The sequence below is a fragment of the Ascaphus truei genome, chromosome 3, assembly GCF_040206685.1.
Source record: "Ascaphus truei isolate aAscTru1 chromosome 3, aAscTru1.hap1, whole genome shotgun sequence".
NCBI lineage: Eukaryota > Metazoa > Chordata > Amphibia > Anura > Ascaphidae > Ascaphus > Ascaphus truei.
Genome location: NC_134485.1, coordinates 243820793 through 243835494, shown reverse-complemented (window position 1 = coordinate 243835494; position 14702 = coordinate 243820793). Strand labels below are relative to the sequence as shown.

Sequence of the window (14702 nt, the reverse complement as noted above, 5' to 3'; positions counted from 1 at the left end):
TTCTTCTTCATCATCCTTATCTTCATCTTCATCCATCTTCATCTGTAATGCCATTGTAATCCTATTGGGGAGGAGGTCTTCACTACAGCTTCTGGGTGTCAAATGAGGCTCCACAGGCTTTTATAGGGCCTGTGATGTCACATTTGAGTGTCAAATGGTTCCTACGCCATCTGATTAGCTGGGATAACCATGTGACTATTTTTTTTTAGACTGACGTCATGTAAAGGGAGGGAAGTCAGCCAATCATACAATATGTGCTTCCTTTCCCTTTAACATGATGTCACCAAACCCACATGGCCACAGTCACATGTTATTTCAGCCAATCAGATTGTGAGATGTATATCCCCAATCTGATTGGTTGTAGTAGACAACTCCCTTTGGATGACATCACATCCTTTTCAAAAATTGACTCTGTCACATGTCTACTACAACAAATCAGATTGGGGATATACATTTCACAATCTGATTTGTCTGAAGTAACATGTGACGGCAACCATGTTAGTTTTTGTGATGTCATCTTAAAAGGAGAGGAAGCACAGCCATTCTGATTGGCTGGCTTCACTTCCTTTACATGATGTCACATCCCCAAAAAATTGTCACATGGTTATCCCAGCCAATCAGATGGCGTGGGAACCATTTCTCTCTCAAATGTGACATCACAGGCTATATAAAAGCTTGTGTAGCCTCATTTGACGCCAAGAAGCTGGAGAGTGAAGACCCGCTCCCCCTTAGGATTACAATGGCGTTACAGATGAAGATGGGTGAAGATACAGAAGAAGAAGAAGAAGAAGAAAGAAGGCCCCCAAATGGATTACAATTAACAGATGAAGATAAAGAAAGAAGAAAAGAAGAAAATTACTACTTTGGACTTTACCTGAGGCCTGTTGCTGTTTTTGATATTGGATTTGTTCGAGTGCTTGCTGAGACCCCTGCAATCGGAGGGTGAAGACATCTAAGGTAAGAAAAAAAATTGAATGTATGTTATTTTTATTTTGCAGGTTTTATCATTATATATTTTTTACTTTTTCATTGCCCATTGATTGTCAATGTGTTTATGTATGCCCCTTTAGGGCTATACATTCATACAGTGACAAGTAATGCTTTTTTTGGCAAATGCTTGCTTTTATGTCTTTTAAATGTATTTTGGTTCTTTGCTTTTAATAATTTCGGCTAATTTTTTTCTGTTTAGATTTTTAATGATGGGAACTTTTCGTGGTGTTTTCAATTGTTTATTTCTGTTTCTTTTTTTGTTTGCTTTTTAATAATGGTGTTTATTTGGAGTTTTTGTTCATTGATGTTTGGATTTTAAATTCTGGTGCTTATTTGGTATTTGGTATTTGCTTTATTGATTGCTGGTCATTTTGTTGTGTTTACTTGTTTATTGTTATTTATTTGGTGATTGTTTTGATTCAATTGGATATTGTTGGTGGTTGTTTTTTTTTTTTAATTTGGTTGACCATTGGCTGTGACACTGGTAAATCATGCCCATATTATATGGCCATGATGACCACTGTGCCAATTATTTGGTTTATTGGCATTTGTAATGTATTTATTTTTCTATGTAATGTGTTTTATTTTGGATCTATTTTTATTTTTAGTTTCACCATTTATTTCTATAGTGGCAAATCATGCCCATATTATATGGGCATGATGTACCCACTGTACCAATGAATGGGTTGAGGGTGGGAGTAGTTGCCTGGGGAGAGTGGTTAGGCCTCTTGGGTGGGTAGTGGGGGAGGTTTGGTTAACCCCTTAATTACTATAGCGGTTACTAACTGCTAAGGTGATAAGGGGTTAGGGGCCATTAGATTGTATTTTTTTTTATTGTATTTTTGCTGGCAATGGAGGACAAGGACGGTGATGAGGATGATGACGACCTTCATCATCATCCAATCAGATTGGAGCTGTACCATCTGACCTAAAAATGTGACGTCACAGGCCATATTTAAGGCCTTGACGCCTCATTGTACCTCAAGAAGCCGAAGTTACAACATTGTGTTGTGGATTTAACATGGGGCTTTGTGGATTAACAGATGAAGAAAGAAGATTACAGAAAAGCAAGAAATAATGACAGATGAAGAAAGAAGGTGATAGAAGATCAAAGAGAGAAGAATTTTGTTACCTGTTCCGGATCTTCAAGGTGGATGGCATCGGATTGAGTTGGATGATGTAGCGCGACGAGAGCTTCCTGTTACCCCTGGATTCGGAGGGCCAACGCTTCTAAAGGTAAGTAAAATATTGAATGTATGTAAAAAAAAAAAAATTTTTTACAGGTTTTTGGATTTTATTGTTTTTAAATGACCATTGACTGCTAATATATTAATCTGTTCCAGTTTAGGGAACAGATTAATAAAATGATAGCCAATGCATTTTTGGGCTTGAGTGTTATTTTTTTTCTATTTATCTTGATTGTTTGGATTCATTAGTTTGTAATTTGGATGACTTGTTTTTATGTATTTTTTCGATTGATTAGTGTTTTTAATTAATGTATTATTTTGTTGGCTCCTGGTTTGAATTGATGTGTTGGCTAGTGGTTTTATTAATTAATTGCTTTGTTAGTTACTAGTTAAAATATTTAATTGTTTTGTTGGTTAGTGCTTTTATTAATTGGATTTGTTTGCTAGTGCTTTTATTTATTGAATTGTGGTGTTTAGGTGCTTGTGTATGTTTTATTAGTGTTTATTTTGGGCCTTCGTGTATTTTTATTACGATGAGCATTGCCTGCTATAGTGGCTTATCATGCTCATATTATATGGGTATGATGTACACTATGCCAATCAATTGGTACAGGGTGGGTATAGTGGCTCCGGGCTGGGTGGTTAGGCCTCCCAGGTGCGTAGCAGGGAAGGGTGGGTAAACCCCTTAATTACTAAAGCGGTTATTAACCGTTTTGGGGTTAGGGGCCATTAGATTGTTTTATTTCATGTATTATTTCTGGCAACGGAGGATATGGCCCTGCAGTATGCTGAAGAGGACGCCCTTCATAATTGCAGGGGTAAGTAGAAAGGTTTATTTACTTTATTTATGCGGCCTAGCTAATGTTTGATTTAATAATGGGCAAATGAGCTATTATCCAGATTTGGATAATAGTTATTTTGCCCATTACTGTACTGTATGTGTTGGGGGGGAGGTGTATTTATTGCAATGTATGCCAAATTTTATTTTTGGATACAGGATTGTTACCATAGGCCAGCGGGGACCCGTGGGTACCACCCGAGGAGCTCCGGACACCCATGGGGACCACCCGAGGACCCCCGGACACCCACCGGGACCACCTGAAGACCCCCAGAAACCCACAGGGACTACCAAAGGACACCTGGACACCCACGGGGACCACCTAAGGGCCCCAGGCACCTTTTGGGGACAACCCGAGGGCCTTCAGACACCCTTGGGGACCACCCGAGGGCCCACAGAAACTCGTGGGGAACACCAGTGGACCCCAAGACACCCGCGGAGACAACCTGGAGGCCCACGGGAACCCGTGGGGACCACCCGAGGACCCCCAGACACCCATGGGGAACACCTGGGGACCCCTAGACACCCATGGGGATTCCGTTGGGGCCCTCAGACCACCTAGAGGCCCACAGACACCCACGAGAACCACCCGAGGACCTTGTTGGGGACCCCAGACACCAGTGGGAACCACCTGGAGGCCCACGGACACCCGCCGGCCTCTGGTATCAATCCTGTGTATAAAAAAATAAATTATGGTTTTATGTGGCGGCAAAGGAGGTGGGTTGTGTATTGGTGGGAAGTACATATTGTAATTTTTATTGGGGGCAGAGGGGGTGAATGAAGGGCCATGCACCCGCTTCCCCCACACCCTCTGCCCCCAATAAAGCTGCTGTTATTCCTTAACCCCTTCATTGCCTTAGCGTTAGCCGCTAAGGTAATGAAGTTGACTGTAAATGCATTTTTTTTGCATCGGATTCATGCTGGGGGCCTCCAGTGCAGAGTCTCCCGGCATCAATCCGATGCAGAAAAAATGCATTTTTTTCTAAGTCTCGCCACTTATCGGCTGCTTCTCACCACCTTCTTGCCAACTTTTCCTGGCGAGACAATTTTGAAAGGAAATCCCAATTCTAGAGCGGCGATTAGCCTCAATAAACTAATCGGGACTACTAGAATTGCACGAGTTTGAAAAGCTGGCGATAAGTGCCTTATCGCAGCGCGTTTGGCGATTTTATTTATTTTTTTCCCTGCAAAAAAATTTGCAGAAAAGCTCTCTCATCGCCGACTTATTGGGGCTTACTGAATAGCTGTAGGCTTTTTTGGCGATAAGGTGGCGATAAGTGGCTTATTAGGCCCCATAGTCGGACGCAAATGCACTGATTTTAGCACTGCTTTGTGAATAGGCCCCAATGTATTAAACATGATGCTGTACCCATTCAAATAAATGATAATAACATGGCATATAATTATATGCAAACAATCTCTCAATAAAAAGAAAGGAAATGAAAACCTATCTTTAATTCTACATAGGATTCAATGTAAAGTTATTAAACAAATCGTATATTCTAAACCAAACTGGGCCAATCTAAGTTTGATAAAACATCCCCTATAAGAAAAGGTTCTTAATGAAATAAAAAATTCAAACTTAACCAATAATTAAAGGTGCAGTCATACATAGCACTAGAGTTATAATAAAGTGCAAGTAGTTATCAATGTAAGCCAGTTCCTTTAGTTATACACAGTGCAAATATGCAGTGATTATGATTGACATGAAAGAAGTTCAGATGATGGCCTTTTTATTTATAAATCCCGGTGAAAGTTAATTATGTATTAGTATTTTCTACCAACAGAATGCTCTGCCGAATTATACAGTGAATAGTCTAATTAGGGTAGGATGAAAAAAACAGGTGCATGTGTAAATGCTTGCAAATGACTGGATCTTGTGGGTTGGAAAAGTCTTGAAGCTACCAGTGTCACTTCTGTCCTAGAAGTATCAGTGAGTCTTCAGTAGTTTCTGATGTTTGCTTTAGAGTTTCCATCCCCACTTACTTGCTCTTTACAACAGTTGTGTGGTGAATTGTAGAATTGACCTTTCAAAAATTAGTGTTTAGAAGGGTCTGGCACCTATCACAGCTACACAAATATGATCCTAGAAAGGATTGTAGCTGGCAATCTGCTAGAACCTCACTATAGCTCATGTTTACTAAGTGATCTAATGCCATAAGACACTTTCAATCGAGTTAATAGGCTGTGTAAGGTGTCTTCCAGCACCAGAAGGTGTCTTATGGTACACGTCTACTTAGTAAATAAGGTATTAAGAAGGGGATGGGGAGTACCCTCTCTCAGCTTATGTACAGGTGCAGAATTACGGGAGAGTGGTCCACTGCTGGGGCAAATAAAATTAGACTCAAACAAAGAGAAAAGGGTCCCAGACTGAATGCACTCAGGCTCCCTAAATGAAAACCGATTAGAGAAATAAAAATATAGTTTTAATAGTTTCAAGAATAAAATAAATGCCCCTAAATAACGACAATTTGGGTCGGTACACCAACAGACAACTGTGCCATAAAAACCTGCTATATTGTTAGGATCTAATTTTATAATATCCTTCCGCCCTATGTAAATATAGATTGAATAGTATATGTCTAGGTTGCTAGTATACCTTGTGACGTGTCACTCTGCACGGTGTATTGTATATACTGTACACAATGTATCTTAGTCCCATACAAGTAGTAACACTTAGATGATTTTAATCCTTCTGAGGTTATCAGGTAATGATAATGATTTGTTTGGTCTTATCAGATAATGTGTCTGACAGCTATGTTACGGCTGATAGGATTATTTAGACAGGTCAGTGTTCGGTGCGACCCCTGTCAGCGTATGGTGGTATCGGCTGTCACATTAGTCTGATGGTGGTTCCTGCATAGAGGATTCTCTCCCGCTCCCTTGAACATAGATCGTCAATGGTAAGTATTTATTTGCAGCCTTCAAGTCTAGGCTTGTATCGGTACTTAATGATACCTGTGGATTCAGTGTAGGGGTTCGTGTCCCCTATCTGGAGTGAATGTTTAGAAAAATCCCTGAGTATTTGATCAGGGATACAGCCAGCAATTGTTGTCTCAGATATTGAAAGTAGTGCAATCCCTTTCTCATATGTCCCCAAATAAAGATGGGGTGTCTTTCCTGACCAGTGTCACCCTTTGTTCAATGTAATGTGGAGGGTATTAGCCCTTTGGTTGGAAAGAGATGGGCATATGTATGGTTCAGTATGTATCACTTTGTATCTGTGACTGTAGTTCAGTACCAGAAAGCCCAGATCGCTGATTTGTATAGGTTCAGAGTGTTATCAGCCATACACCTATAGCAGCATATATTTTGCTATGGTAGCACACACAAGCGTCAGATCGCCCTGCGTTATAGAGTATAGTGCAGCGATAGTAACCCTTCGGTGAAAAGGAACGCGGATAAGTATTGTTCCATGTATACCATTTAAAATCGATGACTGTAATGAAATACCAGAAGGGTTAAATCGCTGACTTCTATAGGTACAGAGTGATATCTGCCATAGATAAATAAGAAAGTAGTATATATATATTGCTGTAATAGTATACACACACGCCAGGTGTGAGCACTTCACTGTATGTATCAATGTTATAACAGTCTGAATTAATGTATCAGGGACATGGTGACTCAGGTGTATACAGAGAAGTGAATCTCCATGTAGCGTAGTACTAGGTAGTAGTAGGTATTTAGTCCGTTTTTATATGAGTATTCACAATGATAGTTGTACCTGCGGATCAGAGTTCTGAGTCTGCTAGAGGTCACCACCAGGTGAAGCCCTGCAACCAAGCTGGGCGACAGATGGGGTCAAGGAACACCAGCAGCTCTAGATCCAGCTAAGTAGCAACAAATAACACAACCTCCATAGGTAGAAAATCACCACTGAAGGTAAATGGTGTACTCATGGACCCATGTTGCTCGAAGTAGCGCATAGATTTATCCCGGTGTGCATCCTGTAAGCAGAAATCCGTAGAGCTTTGATAAAGATCTTTGATAAAGTGCCAGTGACGGCGGGAAACGTGTCAGAGTTTTTCTTCAGTTCTTGTACGGGCACTATGTGTTAATACATTTTTATTTTTTTCACTCTTGATCCTGCTTCCAGTTCTCTTTTCTATTTTTGCTGTGCTCCACGATACCTTGTTTACTTACATGGATACTAAAACCTATGTGTCCTGTATCCCATAAATCTCAATTTAGAGTAACATAATTATATATCACTAAACTTGGCTCTCAGCCAGCCTAGTGCCTTGCCTGAGTGGAATGCTTATCAAGCCTGCAGGTGAAGTATTTTTTATTTTATAAAAATGTTTTGAAGTAATACATTAAGAGTTACCTCTCGTTTTCAAGTATGTCCTGGGCACAGAGTTATAAAAATACATAGTTACATTAAAAGAACTGGGTTATACAGTTAATTCACAGACATTTCATGGATAGATAGAGTTGAAAAATTGGGTACAGGGGATAAAGGACTTGTGGGTTTCAGATTGAAATAGAGCAGCTTTAACATCAGAAAACAGCTCACACCCTTTGGCTGCGCCAAAGGCTGTCCACCTTTGGGACAACGCAGTTGTACAGTGGGGTAGTTGAGATTCAATGCAGCTGTGAACACAAAGTTCCCCTCCCTGTGTAGAGGGGAGTAGCTCTTGGGGAGCTCCATCAGACTGTCTGCCTTTGGGGCAACGCAGATGTACACTGGGGATAAGGTATGCTGGGGATAAGTCTTAGTAGCACGTGTCCTGAATTTACCTGCCGTCTACATAGATAGGAAAAAACCCACAGCAGTATAGGCACAGAACACGATTAAAAACCGGCGATTTTAAAGTACAAAAGTCAGACGCATTATCAGCGTCTGCCGGTCATGCCCTAACTGTGGTGCCCCGGACCACTTGCTCAATTATACAGGCATACCCCGCATTAACGTACGCAATGAGACCGGAGCATGTATGTAAAGCGAAAATGTACTTAAAGTGAAGCACTACCTTTTTTCCACTTATCGATGCATGTACTGTACTGCAATCATCATATACGTGCATAACTGATGTAAATAACGCATTTGTAACAGGCTCTATAGTCTACCCGCTTGCACACAGCTTTGGTACAGGTAGGGAGCTGGTATTGCTGTTCAGAACGTGCTGACAGGCGCATGCATGAGCTGCCGTTTGCCTATTGGGCGATATGTCCTTACTCGTGAGTGTACTTAAAGTAAGTGTCCTTAAAGCGGGGTATGCCTGTACACTCAATGCAAGTTTTAAAGGTAGTAACATGCCGCATGTTAGTACTGTACCGATAAAACTTGCATTAAGCGCCACTAAAGTGAGCTAACTTCAGGACCCATGTACCGCTACGACTTACCCCCGCATATCTTACCTGCAGACTATATAAGCATACTGCTCAGGCAAGACACTACGCTGGTTGAGAGCCAAGTTTAGTGATATGTTACCGATAATGTTTAGCCTTATCCAGAAATAGAAATATAGATGCATTTATAACATATCCATCTATGAGTATCTCTAGCTTATAAGAATTAACTAGCACAACTATATGTTTAGCCTTATCCAGAAATAGAAATACAGATGCATTTATTATAATACTGGCAAAACAATTACTTAAGGAAATAGATGTGTAGATATGTATTCCAATAGGATACACATTTACACATATATTCCCTGGTTTATGAGAGTTTTAGACACGATAGAGATGGCTTCAATCAAATAAACAGAAATGTATTAGAAAATCAAACAAAATATAACAATTACACGTCGTACTAATTATACCTCCTATATAAGGTTTGTACTTATTACAGGCCTAACAAAACAATACAATTCACCCTATCTAACCACACATTGATATAAAACACAGATATATACAGATTTACACGTGCACAAGAATTATGATCATAATTACCTGAAATTATGTGTTTTGGAATTCCAAACAGGTTTCTCTAAGCTCTCCCTCCTGACCTGACTAACTGACTGACTCCTTCTCTGTTTATATGTTTGTGTCTGCACATTGAACAACATGTAGAAGGATTCTGATTGAGTATCTTTCCTCAACCAAACTAAGTTCATGGAGACAAACAAAAGAATGGTTATACCAAGGGTGTGAGTAAACAAGTCTTTTGTTTGTCCATTTCACTCACTTCTTGCATCTCAATGTAGTATGTTCAAGGTGCAGCTAATCAGATGTACTATATTGATATCTACTTCAAAGACGGTTTCTCATTCGTGCACAAAAGCAATCCTCTCGGGTAACAATTATTATATTACTCTGAATTTAGTTTTTTTGGAATACAGGACACGTAGGTCTAAGTATCCATGATATATTTATTCTGGCTGTTATAACACTGATACATACGGTGAAGTGCTTACACCTGGCGTGTGTGTATATGTAACAGGGGAGTAATCCCTGTTCAAGTAATGTGCCTTTAATCTAGCAGTGTGGTGGTTAACTGCTGGTAGTCAATTAATAAACACCACCTGCGTGATTTAGATTGCTTACAAAAGCCTGTCTGTTGAGACAGGAAGTGTGTCTCCTTAGCTCATACCTGAGCTGAACTTGGGAGAGAGAGCAGAGATTGTCTTTGACTCTCACAACAGTCTTGAGCCCTGCCAGAAGAAACAGTAGAGCTGCTTACAAGACACAGGGAAAACTTCTAAACCTGAATGCTGACACACCCTGAGGGAAGGGAGCTGAACCAGAAAAGATTTTCCCTCCAAGGAACAGATAAGACTTTCATTCTTAAGAGACTTCTTATATCTGCTTATTTCATGCTATATGTTTTGGGGCTGGGAGACATGCTTAACTAAGGGAGTTGTGGATTGCATGGTATTTCACTAGAAATACTCCCAAGTGAATAGAAGCTCTGTTTCCCCTTTGTTTGGATGGTTTCCTAATGTTAAGGAAAAGGCACAATAAAGCCTCGTTATAATTTCACCTTATAAAGTCTCCAATTGTGTACCTCTGTGAACGTCCGTCTACAGTATACTATTACAGCAATACATATCCTACTTTCTTATTTATCTATGGCAGATATCACTCTACCTATAGAAATCAGCGATTTAACCCTTCTGGTATTTCATTACAGTCATCGTTTTAAAGTGATATACAAGGAACAATACTTATCCGTGTTCCTTTTAACCGAAGGGTTACTATCGTGTATACTACCATAGCAAAATATATGCTGCTATAGTTGTATGGCTGATAACACTCTGAACCTATACAAATCAGCGATCCGGGCTTTCTGGTACTGAACTACAGTCACAGATACAAAGTGATACATACTGAACAATACCTATGCGCATCTCTTTCCAATCGAAGGGCTAATACCCTCCACATTACATTGAACAAAGGGTGACACTGGTCATGATAGACACCCCGTCTTTATTTGGGGACATATAAGAAAGGGATTGCACAACGTTCAATATCTAAGGCAACAATTGCTGGCTGTATCCCTGATCAAATACTCAGGGATTTATCTAAACACTCAACCCCTACACTGAATCCACAGGTATCATTAAGTACCGATACAAGCCCAGACTGGTAGGCTGCAAATAAGTACTTACCATTGACGATCTATGTTCCAGGGAAGATGAGGGAATCCTCTATGCAGGAACCACCATCAGACTCATGTGACAGCCGATATCACCATACCCCGACAGGGGTCGCACCGAACACTAACATATCTAAATAATCCGTAACATAGCTGTCAGACACATTATCTGATAACCTCAGAAGGATTAAAATCATCTAAGTTTTACTACTTGTATGGGACTAAGATACATTGTTTATATACAATACACCGTGCAGAGTGACAAATCACAAGGTATACAAGCTACCTAGACATATACTATTCAATCTATATTTACATAGGGTCTAATTTTATAATATCCTTCGACCCTAACAACATAGCAGGCTTTTATGGCACAGTTGTCTGTTGGTGTACCGACCCAAATCATCTTTATTTAGGAGCATTTATTTTATTCTTGAAACTATTAAAACTATATTTTTTCTATTTCTCTAATCAGTTTTAATTTAGGGAGCCTGAGTGCATTCAGTCTGGGACCTTTTTTTCTCTTGGTTTGAGTTTAGTAAATAAGGGCCTTTATCTTTCTGTGCCAGAAGTGACATTGCAAGTTTCAAGATATCTTCCCCTTGAACCATGTACTGAAGTTCAGCTAGAAGTGTAGTTATCACGTGTAGTTTTCAATTACTTTTTCATCTATGGATGTGCAGAAATACTTTCTATCAAGCTACGATAGTTTCCATAATAAGGAATATGTTTTAATGCAGCGCTGTACAAGACAATCATATTTTGTCTACTCTCTAAGTGATAGATTTGCACAAATGTTGTTTTGCAGTCCCATGTTCATCCCATATTCTTCTAACGCTTGCAAAGTAACACATATCTAGGCAGTTTCCATTTGGCTCACAGCCCTGCCATTCAATGCTTTTCTTTTAAAATAACTTTGCCAATACAGAGTTGTCTTTGCAACAGTGCTACGAAAATATTTTAACTATCATCAAACCCGAAACATTTCAATAATGCTGAGTGTAAAATAACAATTTCAGTGCTTTCTAATTCTCCATTCAGCTCGTCCAATATTGCTGAATAGAGAAATAAAATACACAGAGCACAAAATGAAAACTCCCTACAAAGCTCTGACACACACAATTATTACTTGCATGTGAGTTGATCCTAGAGGAAGCAAGAATTGTTATTTTTCAGCAGCGGATTTGTGCAAATGACTGAAAAGTACTTGCAAATCATTGTTCCTCTTACAGGGAGTGAAGTATCCCAGTACAAGCTATTCCATAAGACACTTCCTGCGCTGGAAGACACCTTACAGCCCATTCAATGAATTATACGAATGAAAAAAATATGAATGAAATGTGCCGTAAAGTGTCTTCCCGCACCAGATGGTGTTTTATGAAAAATCACCGCTTAGTAAATATGGGCCTATGTATTATAAGTGCTTTGAAGAGTACAGGTACATCAAAGTGTAGCTTATGTCTTTCAGAGACCATATTGATGACACAAAATAAACTTGTGTAGTACCTGCTATTGCGATCAGCTATGCCTAACATGAAATCTGATAATCGCATATCTGTTTGGAAAATACATCATATTATATTTTATTGTTCGTGTGTTATGATATGTCGAAGCCTTCAACAAATTGTTTTATGTACTTTTGAATATTGCCTGAACCAGGTTTCAACGTCTTTGGGAAGAAGAGCTACGAAAACGTGGAAAGAAGAGAGCCTCCCTGAGTCTGGTGGCGTGGCGCTTCTGCCGAACCAGATCTTTACTGGCTTTGGTGTCTGTGATTATTACGACGGTGGCAAACTTTATTGGCCCTGTGAGTCATTGTTTCACTTGCGTAAACATTTATTACAGTATGTAATGCTGCTTATTTCTGCTTAAATAATACGATGAATGCATGAAACATAAAAGTACACAATAGAAAAAGGACTTCCCAGTCCAGATAGCTTGTAATGTTAGTGTTACATTGAATGAGTTAGAGAGATAGGTGGAGAAGGTATAAATGCAATGCCCGACCAAGATGGTTGGTATGAGTGACTAAGTGTGAGGAGCAGTAGTCTTGAACCTAAGCTATTAAAATGCTCCATTTTTAAAGTGTTGTTTTTACGATTGTACTCAAATGGAAAGAGAAAGGGCTTGGAGTCTATTAAGGAGTTTACAGGTAGGAGGCAATGAATCAAAATGGTGGAAAGGAGACAGCTGAGAGAAGAGTGCAGGAAGTGGAGTGGAATGTATAGTACTGACGAATCAAAGCTGAGGAAAGGATGTTTTAGACTCATAGTGGAAGAAACTGCAAGAATTAGCCAGAGTATGGATGTGAAAAGGAAAGGCAGGAGTCAAATATAACGTCTGATCATTATGCTTTGGTTGATCGTGGTGGTTTACAGTACTAAAGAAGTGAGAGATTTGGCCTTACATGCAGTAAGTGGAAATACAAGGAACCCAGTTTTGGACATTGCAGGCTTGAGACAGCAGAACAGCATCCAGGAGGATTTGGATAAGAATTATTCAGTGACTTGGGATTGTATTACAGGTGTGAGGCTTGTGATGGACAGTTATAGTTGAGTGCCATCTGCATAGAGGTGGTACCTGAAACCAAATAAATTAATGAAGTCATTCTATGATAGTATTTCAGAAGAAAGTTGTGACGTACCAGGTAGGTTGACAGAAGCATGATAATGTGTTAGGTAAAGATAAAGAAAATAAGCAATTAGTATATGAAAAGAGCCAGAATATGGCATTGTGATGGATACCAAGAGACTCTAAAATGTAAAAAGAGGGCAAAAGTATAAGAAGCCACAGGCAGATCAAGCAGGATAATATGCTATCATTTGAAAAGAAATTACTTTAAATGTTATTAATTAATGCATTTTTTTCCTTTTTTAATAGGCCATTTTCATTCGGGCCCTACTAGAGTATTCACAAGCTCTAAAATCAGATCTTCTGTATGGGCTGCTTCTTGCATTTGGTATTTTTGTAGCAGAACTCATTCGTTCTTGGTCTTTTGCACTAAATTGGGCTATCAACTACAGAACAGGAATTCGACTAAAGGGAGCCGTGCTTGCCTTGGCTTTCAAAAAGATCCTGAAACTAAAAGAATCAAAGGATGTTACAACTGGAGAGGTGAATGTCTTGGTTTAAGTAATATGACTTATTGGTCTGGATACATCAAACTCTGTTAAAATAGCACCCGGTAATAAAAAAATAACCGATTTTATTATTGCAATTTTAAGATGGGATACATAAAAATTGCGGTAATAATTTACCATGTGCAATATTTGGTACATAATAGCAAGGTGGGAATTAATGTGACCGTTAATTATGTATTTATTACCGCATCACAATCACTACAATACTAATTCTATCATAGACCTCTGTATTAACTATTATTACAAAAACCTATGATAGAAATGACATGAAACCTGTTTGATGCCAGTGGTTACCAAGGTATACTACAGGCACCAGACGGTTTAATAGATACAATTAAAAAAACACTACCTACAGTAACCCTGTTGGCTACCTTTAGTGGCTAGTAAAGCATTGCAATGCAATGCTTTACTAGCCACTAAGGTAACCAAGAGTTTAAACCCTCCCACTACTGCCTCCAGTAGGGCTTACCACCCTCCCCATGGCAACTACTGTACCAGAATCACACTCCCCTACCACTGCCCCCCCATCACAATAAACCTACTCCCCCTCCCATCTATACTAATGGTCAATAGCCCTATTGGCCAAATGTGGCTAATAGTGCTTATGGACATTCTAAAAAATATATATACATATAAAAAAATACAGCAGTTAATCAAAAATACCTTTAAAATAAAGGTTAACCATAAAACCATTAATTGTCACTGATGCTACCTTGCCCGTCTCAATGGGGGCCTATATAGCCACATTGGCAATTCATGGTAAGCTGTATTAAAAAAAACAACAATATTAAAATACATTACTAATCCCCCTTGCTAAGCAATGCATTATTAACCGCTAAGTGAACAAAGGGGTTAACCCCTCCTGCCACACCCCTGTGAGGCCTAACCACCCACCATGGGGCAACTATCCCCATGACCCATCCTCCTACCCCCACCAAAAGTACCCCCTCACACACACAATACTGGGCAATAGTCCTATTAGCCAAAAAAGGGCTTTTGCC

General features: G+C 39.5%; 1 protein-coding gene across 1 annotated transcript in view; it reads left to right on the top strand.

Moving 5' to 3' along the window:
* The window catches only part of LOC142489537 (ATP-binding cassette sub-family C member 5-like), a 201817-nt gene that overhangs the window by 8162 nt on the left and 178953 nt on the right, over window positions 1-14702 (top strand). The window contains 2 exon segments of the mRNA XM_075590487.1: window positions 12221-12368; window positions 13442-13675. Coding sequence (XP_075446602.1) covers window positions 12221-12368; window positions 13442-13675 — 382 coding nt within the window.